Source organism: Passer montanus, unplaced genomic scaffold (genome assembly GCF_014805655.1).
Source record: "Passer montanus isolate IOZ18808 unplaced genomic scaffold, ASM1480565v1 scaffold62, whole genome shotgun sequence".
NCBI classification, from domain to species: Eukaryota; Metazoa; Chordata; class Aves; order Passeriformes; family Passeridae; genus Passer; species Passer montanus.
In genome coordinates this window covers 2,810,598-2,833,599 of record NW_024371260.1, presented here as the reverse complement: position 1 = coordinate 2,833,599, position 23,002 = coordinate 2,810,598, and the positions used below count along the sequence as shown (strand labels likewise).

General features: G+C 50.9%; 1 protein-coding gene across 4 annotated transcripts in view; it reads right to left on the bottom strand.

Annotated features, from left to right (window-relative positions):
- The window catches only part of PRDM16 (PR/SET domain 16), a 295,903-nt gene extending 277,217 nt beyond the window's left edge, over window positions 1-18,686 (bottom strand). For all 4 annotated transcript variants that reach the window (XM_039727795.1, XM_039727797.1, XM_039727796.1 and 1 more), the window contains exon 1: window positions 18,468-18,686. In XM_039727795.1, coding sequence (XP_039583729.1) covers window positions 18,468-18,504 — 37 coding nt within the window. In that variant the 5' untranslated portion in view covers window positions 18,505-18,686. The remainder of the gene's footprint in view (window positions 1-18,467) is intronic.
- Window positions 18,687-23,002: the final 4,316 nt, after the last annotated feature.

Genomic DNA, 23,002 nt, shown 5'->3' with positions numbered 1-23,002 from the left:
TGGGGCTGGCAGAGTGACCCTGAGCTCTGTGCACACAACCCCCCCAGCAAACTGCTTCATTAATGCTCAGGAAAAAGGGATTTACCAAAATAGATAGGAATTTAGAAGGGGAAAAAAAGTCAGGATTAGCAGGGAAGGGAACATGGAACAAGTAAAATTCACTTCTCGGAAGGTGCCATTGAGAGCCCTCATTCATTTTGTCCTCCTGATGCTTCCACTGGCTGGGGGGGGGGGGGATTCTACAGAAAACAGGGATTAAACTTGCCAGCTACAAGGTTTGCTCCAGCAATTGCCAAATTTCAATACAAACTGGAAGTTCAAGTTGAAATAAACCCCCACATTTTGTCAGCTTTCAAGCTGGAGCTTTGCTGTAGCATCAGTCTGGTCTGAGCTGCTTCCCACAGACACAATCCCTGAGTTGTGGCTCTCAGCTCTGTGTTAAAGCACAAAAAATAGAATTTTTCAGTAGTTACTGTGACAAAGATTTAAACAACCCACTGCAAATTCTGCAACCTGTCAGCCCAAACCGTGGGGAAGTTATCTGGGGGTTCCAGCTGGAGCCTATCCCTCATTCAAACCAACTTTCTTTCACTTATAATTGAGAACAAATTCCATTTTCATCTGTGACTGAACTTTTTGAGCCCTTGTAGCTTCAAGTCAGCTCATTAACATTACTTAGACATCGGTTTTATAGTTGAATTATACCATGTTTATACTGTGGAATTCCATTACTTAATTGCTTCACTACTGGAAATTTCAGTGGGGTTCTCATTTTTCGCATAAATCTCAAGAATAAACATGTTTCTGTATTTCTCTTACTTAATTAAGTGCATGTTTCATTTAAAAAAAATAGCCAACATAGACAAATTAGGCAAAGAATCATTTGTTTAATCAAAGGGGAAACTCGCACCGCAAGTGAAGGGGGAAACTCCTGAAGCTTTGGCTCTTGCTTCTGGTGAGTGCTGAGGGCTCAAACTCCTCCAAATTATCCAAATGTGTTCATCCTACAGAAAATCTGTGCTGGGAGTCACTCCCACAGTGCTCTTGCAGCAAAGGAAAAAATTGGGAAATATTCCCTGTGGAACAACGAGGTTGGGCTGAACCCAGGGTGGCTCCAGGGATGGAGGGGAAGGAGCAGTGCCAGCCCCTCCACCCCACACCAAGGGCAATTAAATCATGCCATCATTAAGGCTGGAAGAGGTCATAAAGCCCAACCTCTGACTAAATACCAGCCCACCAACCTACAGGACATCCCATCCCAGCATCCTGACATGGAAACAGCAGCAATTCCTCTCCCCTCTCCCAGGAAACCTGCCCTGCCTTCACCTGGCTTTGGTTCTCCTAGGGTTTTTATCCAGGTGAAGTGTAGAGGATCCATTTGGATCATGGCAGTGATGGGTTTTGAGGTGGTTTGTGGGGTTTTTTTCCAAGGTTTTAATAAAAATCCCTCAGCAGCACTTCCAGCTCCTTCCCTCTCCCAGTGTGGGAACACCAAAGTCGTTCCTGCTCCTTGTTTGAAGGAGAGAAACAAGAAATTAAACCAAGAAATAGCAGCAATAAATGTCTGAATTTTAGGTCCTTAGTGAGATAATTTTGTCTTTTCACAAATTTGTTTCCCCCTCCCTACAAAAGTTTGCACAGCTGAATAGGTTTGGAGTTCAACAAGGGATAAAATAATTCCTCAATATTAATGATGGCTGGAATTAAAGTAATTAATGTTTTAACAGCTATTTTCTATGATATGAGCTAAGCAAAGAATACTCTTAAAAAATAAAAGGGAATTTGTTGCCAACAAATTGTGAAAGGTCCATTTTAGCCATTCATTCATTTTAATTCTAATTTCTGTTATTGTGGATCTTTACAGTGTTTAGGCCAAGGTACAGGGATAGAACCTGAGCTTTTCCTGCAACAGCAAAACCACTCTCGGAGTTCATTTCCATTGCTGGAATCTTTCACCACCCCACCTGTCCCCTCCTGCAAAGCCAGTCAGATATTTGCTATTTATCCCACGGTGCAAAATTCCAAGCACTTGGCTCCCAACAACTCCTTTTGCCAGAAGCTGCTCCTACAATAATTGTAGAGATAAAATTCATTCATAAAAAAACCCCAATTTCAGATAGTCTCTCCTGTTGCCCTTTAGAGGTGGCATCATCTGTCCCCTCTGCCCTCTCCTCCCAGGAGTTTGCCCTGGGACACAGCTCTGTGGGTTTAAGATCCAAAATTACTGAAAGATCCTATTTGGGACAACATTTTACTCAAATATTTTAGGAATTGTCACCTGACAGCAGCAGCAAAAATCCATGGGAGCATCAGGAGTCTGTGTCAGCAGCTGACTGCTGAAACACAGCCAGGCCTGTACTTCCCAAATGAAATCTGCCTGTCAGCCACATCCCCTCCCACCCCACAGCACTCAGGGCACTTACAGCCACCACTTCATCACATCTGAAGGCTGGGCTAAATGATAATCAATAATTTATCAATATTTTTAATATGATGTTATGGGCTCCGATTTTCCTCCCGTTGAGGCAGGCGGGGTGTCATAAATGATGGCCCTGTGACACAAGGGGAGGGTTTGGCCACAGGAGTGACCTCTGGCAGAGCTATCTGTGCCACCTGGCCCTGGGAGCTGCAGCCCCTCTGCATGCAAGAGGTGCAGAGAGGAAGAGGTTTCCACTGGGCAGGTCCAGGAAAAATTAGAGGTATCATTTTTGAGGGGAAATTCAGTATCATAGAGGGAAAATTTATCATTAGGTATCATTTTTGAACCAAAAGAGAGGACATTTATGTCAGATATACGGAAGGAATTGTTCCCTGGGAGGGCGGTGGGGCCCTGGCACAGGGTGCCCAGAGAAGCTGTGGCTGCCCCTGGATCCCTGGAAGTGTTCAAGGATGGAACTTGGAGCAGCCTGGGATAGTAGAAAATGTCCCTGTCCTTGTCAGAGATTTGGAACTAGAAGATCTTCAAGGTCCCCCCAAATCATTCTGCTCTTATGATTTTTTCCCTTTAATCCAAATGCCCCAGCTCCCACATTTCAAACAAGTTTGGGCTTTAGATGTGTAGATGCTTCCAAACTTAGCTAAACACTGATGTCTACAACACAAAACCTTCTCTTGCACCCAAAACCAAGTGGGATCCCACTGCCCAGGCGGTTCTGTGCAGCTGAAAGGGTTTTAGGACAGGTGACCTAAAAGATAAAGGACATCCCAGGGAGTTCTCTGTGTCTGAAAGGGTTTTGGGGCAGATCACCTAAAAGATAAAGGCAAGGTCCCCCCAAACCATTCTGCTCTTATGATTTTTTCCCTTTAATCCAAATGCCCCAGCTCCCACATTTCAAACAAGTTTGGGCTTTAGATGTGTAGATGCTTCCAAACTTAGCTAAACACTGATGTCTACAACACAAAACCTTCTCTTGCACCCAAAACCAAGTGGGATCCCACTGCCCAGGCGGTTCTGTGCAGCTGAAAGGGTTTTAGGACAGGTGACCTAAAAGATAAAGGACATCCCAGGGAGTTCTGTGCAGCTAGAAGGGTTTTAGGGCAGATCACCTAAAAGATAAAGGACATCCCAGGGAGTTCTGTGCAGCTGGAAGGGTTTTAGGGCAGGACACCTAAGAAATATAGGACATCACTTGGCTGCCCAGGGAGTTCTGTGCAGCTGGAAGGGTTTTAGGACAAGTCACCTAAAAGATAAAGGACATCCCAGGGAGTTCTGTGCAGCTAGAAGGGTTTTAGGGCAGGACACCTAAAAGATAAAGAACATCACTTGGCTGCCCATGAATGGCTCCTCCCTGAGGTACCTGGAGCAGCCCCTAACCCCGGTGCCCTCCTGGCATGGAGGAAGGGTTGGCTTTCCAGCAGCTGGGTTTTCCTGCCCATCCCTGCAGCACAGGGGGGTTACCCAGCCTGGTGCCTTTGATTCTTCTGGCAAGGCCCAAAATCTTTCAGGTGTTGGCACGGAGAGGCCTTTTAATCTCATTTCACGTGCAAAGTCCTCTCCCCTGTCAGCCAGCTCTGCCCCAGACCCGAGCCCTTGGGGCGTGAAGCCGCCCGGTGGCTTTGGGAGCAAACCCAGCAGCATTATTCCATTTCCCCCCTCTGAACAAAAGTATTGAGGTCTCTTTGTGAGGGAAAAGCCAAGCTGGATTCCTTTATCCCCCTGCCCTTTGCGCTCACAATGCCACACTCTGTCTGCTGGGCCCAGGAGGGGAGTGAGTGTCCCCAGAGGTCCCCACAGGATTCAGGCCTCTGGTAATGGAGTCCCGGGCCTGAGTGGAAGCAGCAGCCTCCTCCAAGCTTGCCTTTGAACGAGGCTAGTCTGTCAGGGCTGGGGAGCAACTTAAAACCACGGGGAAAGGGAGAGCTTAGGTGGAGAAGAATGATTTCTTATCAAAGCTGCCAATAGAGGAGACCCAGGTGGTCGGGCTGAGGGGGATCCCGAAGGCTGCAATGAGCAGATGAGATTGAGGAACAAATGGGGGCTTTCAGCAGCTCAGGCCGTCTTGGGAGGGGACAATCAACACTGGTGTCCTCCTGGGGGTGGCAAGGCTGAAATTTCCTCCTGGGGTGGCAATGCTGAAATTTCCTCCCTGGAAACACCAGACCCACAGGTAGGAGCATTCCAGAGGGGATCCAAGGGCTGATCAGAAATTCCTTGAAATGTTTTGTACACATCCACACATGAGAGAGAGGGATCCCAAAGGCTGCAATGAGCAGATGAGATTGAGGAACAAATGGGGGCTTTCAGCAGCTCAGGACAGCCTTGGGAGGGGAATATCAACACTGGTGTCCTCCTGGGGGTGACAATGCTGAAATTTCCTCCAAGGAAACACCAGACCCACAGGTAGGAGCATTTCAGAAGGGGCTGGGATCCAGGGGTAGATCAGAAATTCCCTGAAATGTTTTATACACATCCCCAGATGAGAGAATGGGCAATGGGAAGCCACAAGAACACGTCCCACACTGGGACACGATGGTTAACAGAGCTCTCTAAAGCTGCTGGGGCTGATTTTGGGGTGCAGAGGAAGAACACAGAAGATTTTACAGTGATTTGGGTAATTTTTCAGTGTGTTTCTCGTTTCGGGCCCTGTCACTCCCACCCTTCCAAACCTATCCCATTCTGTTCCGTTCCCCATCTCAAGTGAAACAGAATTCTCATTTTTCTCTGGTTTCTGGGAATAATAAAAGTAGTTTGTGTAAGAAACAAGCCAAGTTGCAGGAATAAAGTTGTTCTCAGGCAAGGAAACTCAGCAACTGCTGTCACCAAACAATTGGGGCTTAAAAACATTTAAAAACCTGTTTTAAAGCACTGTTTGTGCACAGGAAACATCCCAGACTTCTCTGAAGACATTGAGAGTCCTTCTAATACCTTGAAGTGTGTGGGGGGAAGTGTAATCTGTTTTGATAACTCCTGACATTAAACAGTGATAAATAATTAAATCTGTTTAACTGTTTCATTAACTAAAGATAGATGGAGAGAGCTCCACAGATAGAATATAGATCAAAAAGATTGAGGCTGGCTCTAAATTCCCCTGATGTTTTATGACACCATTTGTATTCTGTCACTCACTAGCTTTATGTATAGTCCAAGCTGTGAACTGAATACCCCATTCAGAAAGCCACTCACTCTGCATGTTATTGCAATTTAATATTTTCACACACAGACACATCATTATCTTGGAACCCGACACTGCAAGGAGAATTCAGTAATTTTTCAAGAGTGCTGGTTGTTGGGTTTTTTTTTTTGTTCTAATGCAAGCACTGAGGCACAAGGATCTAAATGGCCACTCTGCCAATATTTAACCTCTACATAGATACATCAGCAGGTTGGTACTGGGCTGTTTTGGGGGCTTTTTCTCATTTTAAATGTGCCACGTTGAAAAAATTAAAAAGGAAAATTAAGAATCTTCCTCTGTAAACAAAAGTAAAACTCCTTGCAGAATTATAACTTGTGACTCCGAACTAGAAATAGAGACATAAAATATATATATATTGACATGGAAGTCCTCCAGGCTGTCTCTTCAGTCTTCAATTACCAAAACATTGCCTTGGAATGGGATCATCACACTTACTCTGGGATTTTGAGGGGGCAGAAATACACATTACTCTGGGATATTTGAGAAGAATCAGGCACAGAACTCTACAAATTGCAGATTTAAAAAAACCAGGCACATTTACAAATATTTAAAAGCCAAATCGCACCAGAAGAACTTTAGAAGTGGAGACAAAGGCAGGGCTGATTTTTTTCCATGGAGATAAATCCGTCTTACCCCAGCCCCTCGGTGGTTAATCATTAACCAGAGCTGCACAGGGACCCAGACAGAAGGAAAAACTCTTTCTTTGGAAACACCATGGATATCCCAAAGATTCCAGGGCCTCCAGGAGCTGCTCCAAAGTCCTGCAAAGTCCATGGGAAGACCACCAGGAACCATCAAGGTTTGGGGCTCCCAGCAGTGAGATTTTGATGCTACCCAGCCATGGGGAAGGTTCCCTCAAGGCCTTGAAGAGCTGCACAGAAGGAAAGGCAAAACTCCATCCTGGAATTCCCAGTTCCTGAGTTGGACACATGCCTCAGTTTGCCCAGTTACACCCTCGGGATTTTCACAGGGAGAGAAAAGAGGGCTCAGAGCAAAGCAAGGCTCCAGGAATCTGCCACTATTTCACTTTACCCCCACCTCATTTCCCAAAGCTCTGGATTCTGCAGTAAATAACCAAGAATTCTCAGGCAGGGAGCTGGGCAGGGCCATTTTTTGTGCTTTTTCTCCAGGTTTGGGATTGGGGCTGAGCCACTGACCCACCAGAAGCTCAGCTCCCCCAGCCCTGCCTGCAGGTCCTTATTGCTGGCCTGAAAAGTCAAATTCTCCAATATCACACAAATATAACACAAATATAGCACAAATATAACAGAAATATAACACAAATCCCCTGGATATCACAGCCACAGGAACACCAAGGAGGTGCTGAGTGGAATTAATTCTGCAGCAGGGCTTTCTCTGGTTAATGCCTCCAGACTTGTTTCCCAAACTGCTAAACCACGATATTTAATAATAATTAAAAAAAAACAAAACTGTTTGGTTACTGTGCATTGGGTAAAAATAGATTCATGGATGGGTGTTAAACCCAGGCTCCTTCCCCTGATCTACTGCAACAGATACTGCTGCTCCAAAAATCAATATTTAGCTGGGAATTGGCTCCTGGTCATGGGAGAAACTCTCTGGCTGTGACTGGAGATGATGTTGGTGCCACCAACCTTGGGGACACCCATGCTCTCTCCAGAGCCACCCAAAAATGATTCTTTAGCTGAAATGGGACTTAAAAAGCCAAGAGTGAGTTAAGAGAGGAAATGAAAACCACACTTGGAAACGTGGAACATCTGCATCACCCACCTGCTGCTGGAGCAGCTGTGGAGTCCAGCAGGGAATCTCCGGGGGTTTTCACAGGTTGGTGTCTCTTTGCTTCACAGGTGCACCCATTTTTTATACCAATAATCATAAAGCCCTGAAATAAATTATTTCAGGAAGCACTAGAATCATCTGAAAGGTCTCAACTGAGCAAATATTGTATCTGTGTGGAAAAGCAGGAATGTCTGCGTGTTTGAGGGAGCATCAGTAGCTCCTCAGGCATTTCCTTGAGGACACACAGTGCAGATAACTTGGATTTCCTGCAGCTCACCTGAGAAAATCCCTCCCTCATAAACACTATCAGGAACAGAGGACAAAGGACCAAATTCTGTCCTGGACTTTCCCTGGGTAAAGGCTTGCTGGGAATTCTAGCAGGAAACGTTTAAAAACTCCCAAAGTAACCAAGATCTGGTTTTATTCTCCTATATGGGATACATGAGCAGAACTGTTGCTGAGCAAAGGGCTTTTCAAAGTTCTCCACGAGGTATCAACTCCTTTTAAATCTGCCTATTGTGCCATGTAGGGATTGAAATTTATTTTATCCCTATGTGATAATTCTGAAATAAAATATATGATCGCTCGCAAGTCGTGCAGGTTCTTTATTTCACATTGAGGCAATAAAATATAAAATGAAACCAGTCCTTTTCTATAAACAGAAAAAAAAAATAAATGGAGGAGTGATTTTATACTACATGAACTCGCAGCACAGCCATTTAAAAATTCATTTACATGATTGAGCCCAAAAGGTCCATTTGCCATGAAATAAAAAACACTAAACACTGTCCTGAAAGCAAAGAAAATGCCAGACTACAAGTAAACAAAAGCTTTTTTTTTATTAGTGTCTGAGATGGAATGAAAGATTTTTAAGCCAAATATGAAACTTGCAAAAAAAAAAGGGAAAAATCTGCTGCAGGAAATTCAACAAAATCATCCCAAGGACCTCGGTGGGAGCTGGACCAACACAAAGGTGATTAATGAGGCATTGCTGGTCCAGAAATCACAGAGTGCATCCCTCCCATGTCACAGATGGAGCAGCTGAGGGTAAATTATTTTTTTAAGCTGGGAAAGTTACTTTGTCAGCTCCGTGAAATGCCAAATTCCTGCTTTTCCTGCATCCTGGAGCAGGTAATGTTGTTTCAGTGTGCTCCAAGTTGGTTTTGTTGTAATAACAGGGCACAGGAGCTGCCCCCATTCCACCACTGCTCCATTCTGCAACTTTTCCAAGTTCAGAGCAAAACTTTGGGTCAAACTTCCTGCATTTCTTTCCAGCCAACAAATCCTGAGCCCAGAGAAAGAGAAGAAACTTAGCCCTGGAGCTGGGGGCCAGTCCTTGCCTGGAGCTGATCCCAGCCTAATCCTGAGCCTAAACTCATGTAAAGATGCTCGTGGCAATGATGGAAAAGTCACTTTTTTCCCTCTTATCCTGCAGTTTTCCTGCCACTCCACAGAGCCCGGGCAACCAAGAGAGAGCGGTGATCCCAATCCCAACCCTCCAGTGTTGGAACCCTGGCTGCTGAGAGATTTGGACTTTTTGTGCTGACAAGAGAACACTGCATTGACCTGAGGCTGTGGAGAAAGCTTCCAAAATTTAATGATAAAACTGGAATTATGGCTGTGTAGCTTGAATATATCACATGGTGGAAAACCTAGAGTTTAAGGATTTAGAATACAGTAATATATATAAAACAAGATAGAGGTTTTAAGGCAGAAGCCAGTCCTTCTTCTTCACCTTCCTCTTCATGGGTTTAGGTGGTATTTTGTAAGAATCAACCCTCCACAGCCACTCTGTGCCCTCCAGACCCAGGAGAAAAACTGCCCCGAGCTTCTTTAGTCCCCCTGAAGTGATTTCATCCTGAGTAGGAAATAAAGCTGATTTTTCTCCTGCCCTGCCACACCAATAAAACAATAAATTGGTATCACTTCCAACAAGGTGCCGCCGCTGTAAAGTTAAAGATAGGGAAAGAAAATGAACTACTGGTTATGACAGCAGGGGAAGGGAGAAGAAATAAATAAAGCTGAGTGCATGCAAGGGAGCAGATGGCTCATGTCCAGTGTGGCCCATCCTCTGTGGATTACTCCCCTGGAAAGGAAGTCCTTGCCACTTCAGAAAATAGCAATCTGTCTAAAAAATGCTGAGGTTATAGAATTGATCATTCCTTAAGTTAAGGAGAAAAACCAACCCGAGCCAAACTGCATTTCTGCAGCAGATATTGATCTGCAGAGGCTGAAAGTGAACCCCCTTAAAGCAGTTATAGACCCATATTTGTACATTTTATTATGCACATGCACACAAATCTCTGGGGCCGTGTCCTCAGCTGGTGAAAATTAGGTTCATTGATGTTGATGCTGATTTACATGAGTTGGGGATCTGGCCTTGCATTTAAAAAAGGAATGCTGAGTTTTAGCAGTTTAAGCTTAGATCAGGCACGGGTGCTGTTCCCAGCCTTAGTCATGGGTTGCACATTTCTTAAACCAGCCCTGGGTGCTCTTACACAGGGAACAGATTCATTTTAAAATCAAAAAGAGCAGTTTTGTGGCTGGATTGTGGCATCTGAAGAATACCCAGGTGGAGTGAGGGGGTACAGTGTGAACCAAAGTGCCAGGATCTGTTGAGGATTTGGGTTCAGATGGGCTGGGCTGGGCTGAACCTCCCAGAATCAGGACTGAGGGCTGATTTTGGGAACTCAGAATGGGATGGGCACAGCCTCAGCTCTTCCCTCTCACCTCAGAGCCCAAAAGAACACTCAGAGCTGGTTTAGGATGTTCCCCACGGGGTGTCATGGAAGAAAAAAGCTGAATTTTTGAATATTCCTCATCTACACTGCTGATGAAACTGCTCCTTGCACTTGCCCTCCCAAAGCTGGAATTACAACTGGAGCAACAAAAATTTGATTAAAAAAAAGCCCTGAGTGCTGAGAGTCCACCTCCAAACCAGGGAGCTTCAGGCAGGATCTGTGTGTGTTGAGGATTTGGGTTCAGATGGGCTGGGCTGGCCTGAACCTTCCAGAATCAGGACTGATTTTGGGAACTCAGAGTGGGATGGGCACAGCCTCAGCTCTTCCCTCTCACCTCAGAGCCCAAAAGAACACTCAGAGCTGGTTTAGGATGTTCCCTACTGGGTCTCATGAAAAAAAAAAACTAAATTTTTGAATATTCCTCTTCTGCACTGCTGATGAAACTGCTCCTTGCACTTGCCCTCCCAAAGCTGGAATTACAACTGGAGCAACACAAATTTGGTTCAAAAAAACCCTGAGTGCTGAGAGTCCATCTCCAAAACGAGGGAGCTTCAGGCAGACAGGAGGGGATTTTCTGCTGGGGAAGCAACCCATGAATCATTCAATAAAGCCTCCATGTGATAATGAATAGCCACCCTTCTCTGGTGGTGATAAGATATTTTAACTGAAAACATCAGGCCGTGTTTAAAAAATGATTACAAATTATTTTAACAGTGTATTTGCAGAGGGTTATAAAAACAGCTATAATATTTTTGTCTTGGATTCTAGAATTACCAGGGTGACAGCTAATGCAGTAATGATTTGTTTCAAATGCCAGTGTTTAAGCTGTATAAAGCTGATTTTATACATTTTTCCAGTAGGCCGCATTGTAGTTAATGAAATTAAACACACCAATCGCATTTGTCCCCAGGGGATGAGGAACTGAACACGCCACTGGTTTATTTTTTTATTAAAATAAATTGCAGCCAGCAAGATGGACTAATTGCCTACAGAATTGAAAAAGAAACATTCCATTGATATAATTAAGCCAATTTTCATGGACAAAAATAGTTATAGTGGATATAAAATAAGCAGAGCATTCAGGGCAGTTTGACTTCTCCCCAGCCCTCTGTATTTTGTCCAGAACATTAACTATTAAACAAATATGGATCTCAAACGGGCTGACAGCGTTATCTGGTAATGATGGCTAAATTGATCCCAATAGCTGAGGCCAGGCCATTGTGTCTCAGGGCTCTGCTGGGAGAGTTCCCAAGCCAAGAACAACAGAGCAGCAAAAAAAAAAACAATCCAAAAAAACCAAAAAATCCCCTCCCAAACCGGACCTTAAAGCAAAACACCTGAAAGATGTAAAACCATCGAGGCAAAAATTAATCAGCACCTGGTTTCTCTTGGGCTGGCACTTCACCCCCGGTGCCCGTGCAGCCCTGCTTTGGGGAGGGCTGTGGTGCAGCCACCCCACTCTTGTCCCTAAAATTATTCCAAAAAGGGAATGGTGAAGAGAAGACAAAGTCTTTCCACACCAGCTCGGTGCAGACCAAGATTTAGCGTGATGGGAGCATTATTCTGTGGCCTACTGGAAATAATTTGGCTGTCTCAGTCCATTTTCACCTGGCAAATGTCTCCCCAAGAGGACCAGTGGCCTCGTTTGCAGCACAAAAGTGGGTTCGGTGGTACAGAAAACCCCACCTTATGAGCTTTTTTTTATAAATTTGGGTAAAACACCTCTTTTAGGGCACATGCTGAAAGTTCAGTCACCCTCTGAACAGAAACTTTCCTTCCTCCCACTGTCCTGCACACCTCTGCAGAGAGAAACACTGAAATCCATGAAAAAGGAGTTCATTTTCCAACCCTATCCACCAAGACATCCTTTGCTGCAGGGAAATTTCTTCCCAATTACAGGGAAAAAAACAACCCAAAGATAAAAAATCTCCTTATTCAGGGTATGAGCATTCAGAAGCATGATGCACACTTAGTGCAGGGATGAAAGTCATATTTCATTTTTATGAGCAAAGAAGGTGCCATCACTCAGGGAAGGAAGAGGAGGAAGAAATCCTCCACGGGACAGGGACACTCCGTTACGGATTTGGACGGTGCACAAGGCAAACCCAACTGCAATAAAAATGAAAATAAACAGCCGTGAGGAGGTAGCACTGATGCATGAAAATCCATTAGGAAAAGAAAAGAAATAATAAGGTCGTAGATCTTTTCCACTCCAACATCCCTGGACTGAAATTCCTCCAGAAAAAAAAAAAAAATTTAAAAAGAAAGAATGAAAAAAGAGAAAAAAAATATTAAAAGTGTATTTAAGATCAGGAAGCCCAGCAGGAATTTTGGAGGGGGATGCCATATCAACAGGCTATTACCCAGAGTGGAACAAATGTGTTTGCACATCCCCTTCTTCGGATGTGTCCATCCCCAGCTGCAGACAGGCACTGTGGCCATGCATTTATTGATGTGCTGGGCTCTCACCCCCCTGGGATGAACGCTATCTTTTTGGGAAATAGCAAATAGAAAGAGAAAATCTTTGCTCAGCCAAGATTTGGGTGTTTCCCCTTAGCGTTCGGAGTCGGAGTTTGTCATTTAAATAATCCTTAACTGGGGGGAAAAATAAACACATCCAGTAATAGGGAAGAGGCAGCAAGTTGTGGAAACAAAGCCTGAGCTTGTCCTGGCCCACGGAGGGCACAAATAATCCCAGGTGCCATCAGCTCTGTGCCACACGAAGGGTCTGGCTTGGGAATGCAGCTTTTTCTTCCACTAAACAATTTCACACAGCTGAAGTTTTAATGCATCAAGACGGGGGGGAAATAATAATAACCAGAGAAAACTGAAATTTTACAGGTAGAGGGGCAAAAGCAGCTCTGAAAAATGTGGATTCTCCTCCTGATCCTGCCACCAGGAGCGGGCAGGGATCCTGCACAACACCTCCTCCCTTCCCCAACCCTGCCGGAGGATCACAACTCATTCCCCACCATCCAGGTGGCTCCTGAGCCTCACCTCCTTCATGTTTGCAAACTTCTCAGGCCTTTGTCTTTAAAGCACCGTATTAAACAGCACCGAGCTTTTATAAACCACGTAAGCCGTAATAATCATAGCCATAATCACAATAATAACACTTCTCACTCAACAGGGCCTTTCCTTGCGAGAATCTCCGGCTGCTCTGCAGCCACCAAGGAGCTCAGCCGTGCCTGGAGAGGCGATTTCCCTGCGGCACAGGAGATTTCCCTGCGGCACAGGAGATTCCCGAGGCTTTCCCTCCAGGGAGCGGAGCCCGCAGCCCGGCGGGCAGGTGGAACCGGGCGCAGCGGGGCCGGAGAATCCCGGCAGAATTCCCCGCTCGTGGAACGCTCCCAGCCGCCCGAGGAGCCGGGGTATCGTTGCAGCGAGAGGTAGAGATGAATTACAGAGCTGCCGTGGGGTGAAATCCAAGCTCCTGCCTCGCTTTTTGCCTGAGAGGGAGCGGGGATCGTGCGCGCTTCAGGTGCGCTGCGCTTCATCCCGGCCGGCTCTTCCCAGCCCTGCTTCCCTCGGGGATCTCTGACCCCGCTAAAGTGTGCCTAAAATCGGGCAAAAAATCAATTCAGTGCTTTCCCGACATCAGTGTCTTCCCCAGGTATTTTTAATAGCAGCCCTCAGGAAAATGTTTGGTTTATTTTTATCCCCCCAGCTCATTAAAGACCTCCTCTGCCATCCCTGAACTCACACAGCAGTCGCGGTGCAAAGCCTAAAAATAAAGCAGGTTTAGGTGGTCGAGTTAAAAAACTAAACATAAAGTACACATTCAGTCCGATTTCTGCACAGAACATTCTGGGTCGTGACCGTGCAGTAGCTGTGATTTTAATGCGTGTTTTAAGACCTTTGTATGCGCGCTGCCAGCCCGACAGACAAACGCCTCTGCACAGACAGACAGACACGTCTTGCACCGGCACGGAGGTTTTACAGGAAACGGGAATTCAGTGAAATCGGGAATTCGGCGAATTTGGGATAACGCGCCTTTTCTCTGACGCACTTTCCAAACTCACTTTTCTGTGCAGACCCGCCGGTGCCCCGTGATGCGAGCACACGTGGACGGGCATCACACGCACCTCATCCGAGCGGCTCGGACACCCACGGGCGCTGCCGGCAGCCGGGGCCGGACCCCGATCCCCCATCCCCGCGTCTCCCGCAGCACTTTGGCACCTCGGAGCTGCTGCTCTGCGGGTGAGAGCAGCCAGTGCCCCTCGTCGGTGCCCCCGTTTGCCAAGTTCCTGCCCAGGCCAAGGAGAGGACGTGCCCTGCAGTTGTTCCCTCGGTGCTTTTTCCCAAATGACCCACGCGGGACGAGTGGGGGAATTGATACACTATATTTGTAGATTTTTTTTGGGGGGGGAAGAAAAAATAAATTAAGAGTAAAGCGATCTCAAATCCTCGGCGATTTTTGTTGAAGCGCTAATTACGCATCATCTTAATTAGCGGATCAAACCCCCCCCCCCTCCCCTTCTCTGCCCCGCATCCCTAATTGCCTAATTGAACAGATCCGGGGCAGGACAGGGGGGGACCCAGCCACGGTGGGGACCCGGCGGCGGCGGCCCCGCACCTGCGCGGGGCTCCGCACCCGCGGCCGCCGCTCGGGAGAGCTTTGGGGACATCCCGGTCACCGAGGGCAGCGGAGCGGGCCGGGCACAGCGCTGCCTCCCTCCGCTCCCCCGTGTTCGCTCCCGGGGCTCTGGGTAGGGACAGGGCAGAGGGAGAGCTTTGGAGATGGGGGGAAAAAAATCTAAAAGCCCCAAAGCGCCATAAATTTTCCTCGTCCGTGCGTTGCAGCTTTGGGAGCGTCTGTGGGAGCACAAACGGAGCCATGCGCCGGGAAGTGGCGCTTGGGCTCTAGCTCTCCTCGCTCCTCTCCCTTTCCCCTTCACTGTCTCTTCAGCCTTAATTAAAATAAAATTAATAAAATATCGGTAAACGGGAAGGCTGTTCTCTCCTCGAAGGCGAAGCCTGAAACCGAGGAAGCGGTGCCGGGCACGGCAGGGCTGGGTTCACAACCATTTTGCTGCCAATCCAGCCTGCCCGGAGGATGCACCAGCGCTGCCTGAAAACTCCGGCCCCAAAGTGTTCCTCCGTCCTGTTCCTAACAGTGAAAACAAACGGAGCTGCAGAAATATCAACCACCTTTTGCCAGCACGAGCATTTATTTAAGAGCCTGCGATCCTGCCCTGCGGTGTGTAGCTTGGTGTTGTAGCTGTACTCTGAAATTCAGGGATTTCGAAAGGAAACGAATTCGCTTTGAGCGTGCAGCGCCCAGCTCCTGTGTCATTCGCCTCCCCTGCATCCTCTCTCTGCCAGCAGCAGCGAGACCCCGGCTGCTGCAGAGCTTCTCCCCGCTCACCCAGATTTTATTTTCTCGCGAAAAGACGAGGCCCTTGGAGCCGGGGACACGGCGTGGCCTTCTACCTGGCCGTGCCGCTGATCCCCTCGGGGGCTGCGGGTGGCCGAGCCCCCGGAGCCCAGCCCGGCCCTGCGGGGGATGCGGGGGCAGCGCTCACCTGGGCGCCGGCACCCCCGGGGCTGCTGCGCCTCCCCGCACCCTGAGCGAGCCTCGTTTTTTGATTTACAGCCGTTTCTAAAGGCTCCCAGCCCGGCCGGGAGCCACGGAGCGAGCGAGAGCCATCCCCGGCTCCGGTTCAGCTCCGCTGCCCCCGGTACCTGCCGCTCTCCCCGTGTGAGTGGCGCTGAAACCGCCGAGAATTCCGCTCCCACCCCAGCGCACAAGCGTTCGCCCCTTTTCCCAGACAGGTAATATTGTGGAATTCCCAGCGGAGCCTCACATCTGCTTAAAATATTGTCCAATGAAATGAAATTTTCCAGCACAGCGTGTTTTTAAAGCCTCGCACGGCTCGGCGGCCGCGCACCGGGGCCGTGCGGGCTCTCCCAGCACCCGCAGCCGCTCCCGGGGCTGCAGCAGCCAGAAAAGGGAGCTGGGAAGGGACCTGCGGGGTCCCGTGCGGTGAAAGAAGTTGTGGCTACCTCGCGGGAGAAAATACAACGAGATCCCACACTCGTGTCCGTGTTTAATCTGTTTGGCAAATAAATACTCCTGGGATATTGAAACCTTAGCTCCGGACTACTGTTTTGAACTGTGATCCCTAAAAAATCCTCGCCTGAAACCCCATAAACCGTTGGGCCTTGTATTGTATTAAACACCTGATTTTAATCAGGGCTCAGCCTCCGAGCAGGCGCTTCCAGGCGCGTTCGCGGCTCCGGCCGCCGGGAAGGGCTCGCTCCCGGCCGCGGAGCTCCCAGCTCTTCCCCGAGCTCTGGAGATATCCAGGCACCGAAAATCTTTTAGCCCTTGAGCTGCAGGAGCTCGCTGAGAGCTCACAGGGGGAGCGCGGAGGGTCTCAAACGCGGCCGGATCCGCATCGCACCCACCGGGGACACATTTGTAAAAACCCGCACTGAACCGCCGGGGCACATCTGCAAAAAAAACCCGGGGCCTTTTCAAGAAGTAAAAAGAAAGAGAAGGAGAGGCGAGGAAAAAAAAATAAGAAAGAAAATAAAAGTAAAAGTGAAATATTCCACCTTGTTTAACCATTGAACTTGGCTTTTCCAGCCAAGAGAGCTCTGAAAATCATTCCTCACTTTAACAATCCAAAACAATAACTGACGACTTTTTAAAAAGTTATTATTTGAACGGGGACGCTTAAAACGAGTGTTTATTGAAAAAAATAAAATAAAGTAAAATAAAATCCCTGGATTAATTCAATGAACTTCCCTTAGAACTCCCCAGCGATGGGGTGACAATGTTGACCACGCAAAGGGTCACCCATCCCGCCCCGAGCAGCGCTGGTGCCCGCAGAGCCGAGCGGGGTGTTCGGGGGACACACGGACACGCTTTGGGGACAGGGGGACCCTCCTGGATCGCGATGGAAAATGTCGCGACACCAAGGTGAGCCGCGGGGCCTGGGGCTGCTGCGAAACAGGAACGGCGGCCGGAGCTCGGGGCCGGCGACAAACCCGGCGACAAAGCCACTTTGTGAGGAAAAGTGACCCCAGGAGCCGCGCTGGCTTTGGAGAAGGGTCCCCCCTGGAACCGGGGTGTCCTCCCCGGGAAGGGGCGACCGCGGCTCATCCCGGGGGGCGGCACCGGCCCTCGCTGACCTTGGCGGCCTGGAAAGGCTCCGGGATGACGAACTTGAACGACAAAACCAACCTCGGAGCCCACGTGTGGCAGCGCTGGAGCGCCCGTGAGCCCTCGGCAGCCGCGGGGAGAGGCTGAACCCCGACGGGGTGTGCAGGGGGGGCTGCTCTCCATCACCTGCGGGGATCCCCCCGCCCCACGCCCGGCTCTGAGCGGCCCCAGGTTCCCCCCGGGGGTCCCGTGGAAAGCCACGCGAGGAAGCGGAGCGGGCAGCGCTGCTCGCCCGAGCCTTTTCCGAGCGCTGCGAGCGGAGTTTCCAGCGGGGCACACACTGCGCTGCAACTTCTGCAGCTCCAGATACTTTGCACAGAGCGAAACAGAAACTAAATAATAGTAATAATAATAATAATGATAATAATAATAATAATGAAAGGACAGGCTGGCTGCCCGGGCTCCAGAATCCTGCGCTGCCACCGGAACCTAACAGGGAATCACCGAGGAACCATCCCGAGCCTTTGCAGCGGGACTCTGAGGCAGCGGGGCACAGAGGACCCGCTCTTCCCTACAAAAGCCACACTTTCCTTCCTCCTCGGAAAATCCAGGCTAAAAACGACTCGAAAGAAAGAACGAACGGCAGAGGGTCCGCTGGAAGACGGAGGGCAAAAGCTGCGGGAGACTTAGGAGCTGCAATTCCACCCCCAAGTAAATTTTAAAAAATTAAAAATTAAAGACACTCCCCCACACTCCCCTCCCCCAGACCTTCTTAACCCCCAGCTGGGACACCCGAGCTGCCTTCAGGATCTTCCCTCTGGACCTGCGACTCCAAAGCCCCTCACTGAGAGCGGATCCATTTTTTGCTACAAATTCTCTTCCTTCCCTCTCCTCGATAATTGTTCCCGAGACCAGAAGGGTTTCTCCCACTCTCCCCCCCCCTCCCTCTGCCTGTCTCTCTCTCCCCCCTCTCTCCAGCGCTCCGTCTCTCGGCTCCCGCCGGCAGATGCCAAACGCAGACCTCTAGCGCCCACTATTTCAGGAGCCGGGAATATTATTTCACAAGACTTGGAACGACTCAATAAAAAAAAAAAAAAAAAAAAAAAAAAAAAAGCGGCCGCCGCGGGGAGGGCGAGAGGGGCTCAGCCCCGCGCAGCCCCCGGCCCGGCTCCGTGCCCCCGGCCCCGCCGCCGGTACGCGGAAGAAGGGAGAGAAAGGACCTACTTTTGGGCAGTTTTCTCGCCCTCGCCTTGGATCTCATCGTGTCGGCGTGTGGATTCCTCTCCTCCTCCTTGAGCCCAGAAGCAGCTACACACTATCTTCATCTCCCCAGCATTGTCAGTTTGGACACCTTCGCACATGCGCACAGAGCATTCAATCTGACACCCTCACCAGGGCCAAAAAAACTTTCCAATGTATTCATCATCATCGGGCTGGTTTGGTCTTTTTTTTTTTTTCCTCTCTCCCTTTTTTTTTTCTTTTCTTTTTTTTTTTTTTTTTCCCCCCCCCTTTTTTTTTTTTTTTTTTTTTTTTTTTTTTTTTTTGTCCTATCCTCTTCCTCAGACCACTTATCTCTGCCCCCTCCTCTCTGCCGGCACCATCAGAGCCTTCTCCTGATCTGCCCCTTTAAGAAAAATCAGCCCTCTCCGCTCCTAACCCTCCGCACACTGACCTTACACACTGGACAATATTTAAGGATCAAGGTGCCATCCTTTAAAGAGGTGATTATTATTATTCTATTATTATTGTTACTGCTAAATAGCAATGCTGTAGAGAAAGTTTGTTAGTAGTTGTCATCTTGTAAACGTTCCTAGTTTGGACATGCTTTTGTTTTTAATCTGAAAAATGTTTATTTACGTAACTTTTCAACCAGTGTCTGTCTTTATTTTCTTCCTTATTTTTTTTTACCCTTTTTTTTTCCTTTTGCCTTCCTCTCCCATTTCGGCTCAGGGGGTGGGTTGCCTAACTTGAAAAATAATAACTTTTAAAATAAGAGAACTTGCGCTGTCGTGTTTTGTCGGTATTTCTCGTGTTTCTACCAGAATTTTTTTTCCAGCGTTTCTGCAGCTTCTCTCCTCCATCCCCGGCTCGGTTTTGTCGCTGTTGGCGGGGGTTTCACCCTCGGTTTGTCGCGCCGGGAGGGCCCCGGGCCCCGCACCCCGCGGGCAGCCGGGAGGGGTCGGGCAGGGAGGGCGGCCGCTCCGCTCTGCCTTTCAGGTGGAAGGCAGCGCGCTGGGGCAGCGCTCCCCAGGGACGGGGGAAGCCGCCAGCCACCCGAGGAAAGGGGGGAGAGGAAGGACAGACACCCCCGGAGCCCCCCAGGACCTGGCCGCCCCCTCCCCGAGCGGAGGTAGCGAGCGCTGGGGCAGAGGAGCTTTGAAGAGAGGAGCGAAGTGTAAATAGCCGGTGATTGATGTGCTGGCTTTGACTGCGGAGAAAGCACTATTTTAATTCAAGTGGCCAGGTCAGATGGTCACGGAAGAAGGTTGAAAGGTAGGATTTAATGAGATTAATATGGAGAGAGGGAGAAAACGCGCGTCGTCTTAAACATTCCATAAAATAATGGGGTGAGGGCAGCGCGGCGCTCCGCGCTGGAGGTGCGGACCCATCCCGGGGAGCCCTCGCACCGAAGGGCACCGCAAAAAAAACCCAAAAAAAAAACAAAGCAAAACTTGTGTGGGTGCGTCAGGTCCCTGCTGGAAGCCATTCCGCCAGCTGCACTCCTGCCCTGCAGGTGGAACTGGGGAGGGGGGGAATATTCCTGCTAATTACCGGTTTTCCCCTCCTCAATAAACTCTTTAATTGCAAATGGGAGCAGAGGCCTTTCAGATGCTACCGAGGGAAGGGTGGGGGAGCAGGAGGCCAAATAAAATAAATCCGTTTGAAGGGAACTCGGAGCCACGTGTCGCCTAAAATGCCGAAGCGGTGCCTGTGAATTCCTGCCTCGAGGACGCCGTTCCACGGCGCGCCGGGCACCCCGAGGTTGGAAAAACAAGCTCTTCCCAGCCTCACCGGTGAAACAGGAGCTCGAGTGTTTCCAACTCATTGAAATATTTCTTCCAGCCATCCCGGACTCTCGCTGTCCCCGCGTCCCCCACCGAGCCGCTCCCGGGACGGGCGGGTTTCAGTTTGAAAACGTCGTCCCAGGTTATTTCTCGCTGTTATTGAAGCGGTCTTCTGGCAGAAGACCGGGTAGAGCCGGGAGAGCCGCGGCTGGCCAGGGGAGGATGCCCCGGGCGCCGCGTCCCCGTGGCCGAGGCGGGGAACGAAGGTCACGGAGGGCTCGGAGCACCGGGCGGGCACCGCGGCCGTGCCCCCCGCAGCCCCAGCCCCGCACAACCCCGGCTTTTGTTTTCTGGCCAAAACCCCCCGCATCCCCATCACCCAGACTCCCCCAGGAATCGGCTCCTGCGGGGCACAGCCCCACTCCAGCGGATCCGCTCGGGGATTTTTTGGGGAGAGGCGAAACGCTTTCGGGGGTGCGCGGTTGGGGTGGCTCTGGGGGTACCACGGTTTGGGGGATGCTTCTGCAAACGAAGCCACCGAGAAGAGATCGAAAGCCGCCGTGTCTGGGCTGCCCCGGTTGTCCCCGGCACCCCGGGTCTGCCCGTGTCGCTTCCCCGGCTCCGGCCGCGCTCCTGCCGGGCCGAGGCGGCGGCGGCCGGGCTGGAGAGGGGAGCGGGGCTCCCGCAGCCGCCGGCGGGCACGGAGCGGGGCGGCAAGGCCGGGCTGCGGCGCTTTGCCGGCCCAGGAAAGGGGGGAAAAGGAGATAAAGCCCCCCCCCTAAAATAAAAACATATATAACAGGGTGAAAATGTGGGGAAAAAAAAAAGAGAGAACGAATTTGGAAGGGCCGGAGCCGGGGTGTGCTGGCCGTGGGCTGCGGTGCGTGTGGGGCAGGACACGCTGCCATCCCCGACACGAGTGGGATCCCTCCCCGCAGCGGGCACGGCCGGGCGGTTGCAGCCCCGGAACGGGCCCCGTTTGCCCCTACTCGCTGCAAGCCCCAGCAGCTCGGGGCTGCTGGCGAGGGCACGGCCCGGGAGCTCCGGGGACAGCGCTCTTGCTCCCACCGGGGTTCCACGGGGCCTCGCTGCATCCCGGCTCTGAGCCCCCGTGGAAGGAAAGGGCTCCTGGGGCTCAGCAAAGCCCCGCAGCGAGGTGTGCGGCCGGGCAGGGGGAGCCTCGCAGCCCCCCCGGGATCCCCGGAGCCCCCCCGTGTCCCGGCGGGCGAGCATCCCGCGGTGGCCACCGGGCTTTTCCAGCCTGCACCTGTCTGCGTGCGTGTCGCTTCCACGGGGAAGGGCAAATGAATGCCCGTGGAGGAAGGGAGAAGCGCCAGGAAGCTTCTGGGCGCTGCCGGGTCAAGCCGGGTGGCTGCCAAGGAGCCGGGGCCCTGCCCGGCCTGGAGCCACGCCGTGCTCCGCCACTTGCCCAGGAACTGTGCCCACGGGCACCCTGGGGATGGCTGAAGGGGAAAACCACTCCAGCGAGAATTAATAACCACCTCCTGCAGGGGAAGAAGCAGCCAAGCCCCTCTGCGTGCCAGGGGACAGGGACCCGCATGGCCGCGTCTGGGGGGTCTGGGGGCACAGGGGAGCAGGGAGGGTCCCAAAATGAGCCTGCTCGGGGTTGAACCCCTCCGCCCTGGCCCCTCTTTGCTCCTCCACCCTCGCCCCGCTAACGGAGATTTCAGCGCGGCGTGGGGCGGGCGGGGGGGTCCCCGCAGCTCTGGGGAGGGGGCGCTGGAGTGGCAGGGATTTACGGGTGGGTTCCTCGGCATCTCCAGCACAAGCCATGTGCTGCCAGATGGGATTGGGAAACACGCTCCAGGTGAAGCGCTGCGTGGGAAGCGCCCGGCTCCGCTCCCCGCGGGGCCCTCCCGGGAGCCCCGGGCTCGGGTGGGCACCCACGGGGGGCACGGGAGAGAGGAGAGGCGCTTGGCGAGCTGTTTTGCACAAATATTTTCAAGCGGTAAAGAAGATTAAAATGCTTGAGCCCTTCCAGCTTGTCCGGGCGCTGCCGCACGCCCCTTGCCGAGGATTTTCGCATCAATCCCTCCTTGTTTCTGCGCACGGGATTAAACCGGGAATTAATATTTTAAACTACGCAAGAACCCGGCGGCACAGGACGGGGCTGCGCTCCGCGGGGTCGCAGATCAGCCGCTGAGAATGTCACACGCTTCCCTGGGGATTTTCCCCGCTAATCTGCCGCTAATTAGCGGCGGGAGCGCACCCACGGGATGACGAGGCGCTGCCTCGCACCCACGCCACGGAGCAGCGCTCCTCGCATCCCTCCTGCCCAGGAATTCCGACGCCTCCCGAGGCGCGGTCCCTGCGAGCAGCCGGCACAAGGGGGCGGTTAAGGACAGCCGGGAGCCCCGGGGCTGCGGGGATAACGGGGGGCCCGGGGGGAGCCCCCTCCGAGCATCCCCGACAGTTCGCCTTCCCAGCAGCGGCTGTGCTGGCGGCCGGGGAGAGGAGAAAAACCATAAAAATACTAAAAATCAAACTCTGCAAAGGTGGCTGCGCCCCCTCCCCGCTCTGAGGAGGTGGCGAGACACCGGCCCGGGTCCTCCCCCCGGTGTCGGGGCCACCCGGAGCCGCTCGGGGGGCTCAGAGCTGCTCAGGGTGATGGAGCTCGGTGCGGGTGTCACATCCTCCACCCGCCAGAGCCTTTCCTGAAGTGACCTATTTACACTCTCATTGGTTTAAATTAATTTTTTTTTTTTTACCCGAAAAGCTTTGAGAAGCGGCGGA